The sequence below is a fragment of the Hippocampus comes genome, unplaced genomic scaffold (assembly GCF_001891065.2).
Source record: "Hippocampus comes isolate QL1 unplaced genomic scaffold, H_comes_QL1_v1.1 C16774596, whole genome shotgun sequence".
In the NCBI taxonomy this organism is placed as follows: domain Eukaryota; kingdom Metazoa; phylum Chordata; class Actinopteri; order Syngnathiformes; family Syngnathidae; genus Hippocampus; species Hippocampus comes.
In genome coordinates, this window is record NW_017838650.1 from 1 (window position 1) to 837 (window position 837).

The window sequence follows — 837 nt, forward strand, 5'->3', positions numbered from 1 at the left end:
AAATCCTTTTGTGCGCATCTTTATTCAAATGCTCCTTTTGATGAATGGATGCTGAAAGATGTTTCACTGTTTTTGTGTTTTCACATCCTCGTCTCAGCTTGGCAGTCCACCCCGATAAAATCACCATAGCGACCGGGCAGGTGGCGGGTACGTCTTTAGAGGGGAAAGTAAGTGAATTCCATTGTTAGCATATCATGACGTTTTGAGTCACATGTAATTTGCTGCTCTCCTCTTATCACATGATGAAATTGTTGTCACCTTTCTTTGTGGGTTTTTGACTTGCAGTTGGCGCCACATATTCGCGTGTGGGACTCCGTCAGCCTCAACACCCTCCACGTTCTGGGAGCCGCTTACTTTGAGCGAGCCCTCGTCTGCTTGGCTTTCTCTAAGTCGGTGAGGAAAAGGATGCAATGAGATTAGTCATCTAAAAGTGACATTTGACATTTACATCTAAGAGTCATGTCTTATACTGTTTGTTTTTTTATATTTTAGAATGGAGGAAACACATTGTGTGTTGTTGACGACTCGAATGACCATGTGCTGTCCGTATGGGACTGGCAGCGAGAAGACAGACTGGCTGAGGTCAAGGTGGGTTGCATGCGGATGTGCATGCATCCGTCCGTGGCCAAGTATGGCCCGCAGGCGGCATATGGCTCGCGTACTTCTCTGTTCTGGCCCCTTGGTGCGTTTACATTATCAAAAGACTTGTAATGTTTGCTGCATTTTTCCTCATAATGGGTGAATTAAAATCAATGAGTTCATTTTTATTCAGCGTTCATCCATCCATCCATTAGTCAAGCCTTTTATCCTCACGAGGATCGCGGGCGTGCTGGAGCC

At 45.6% G+C, this 837-nt stretch overlaps 1 protein-coding gene across 1 annotated transcript; it reads left to right on the forward strand.

Moving 5' to 3' along the window:
- The first annotated feature begins 18 nt into the window (after positions 1-18).
- Positions 19-726, forward strand: LOC109509112 (echinoderm microtubule-associated protein-like 1). Its single transcript, XM_019859016.1, has 3 exons — positions 19-167; positions 286-393; positions 493-726. The coding sequence occupies exons 1-3, from the start codon at positions 45-47 to the stop codon at positions 709-711; spliced, it is 450 nt and encodes a 149-aa protein (XP_019714575.1). The 5' UTR covers positions 19-44; the 3' UTR covers positions 712-726.
- The last annotated feature ends 111 nt before the right edge of the window (positions 727-837 follow it).

What these genes read in the sequence shown, in the direction of transcription:
- LOC109509112 (XM_019859016.1), top strand. Translation starts at nt 45, where the DNA reads ATGGATGCTGAAAGATGTTTCACTGTTTTTGTGTTTTCACATCCTCGT. An exon ending in GTACGTCTTTAGAGGGGAAA is followed by an intron (nt 168 to 285) that starts GTAAGTGAATTC and finishes TTTGACTTGCAG; the next exon opens with TTGGCGCCACATATTCGCGT. An exon ending in GCTTGGCTTTCTCTAAGTCG is followed by an intron (nt 394 to 492) that starts GTGAGGAAAAGG and finishes TTTATATTTTAG; the next exon opens with AATGGAGGAAACACATTGTG.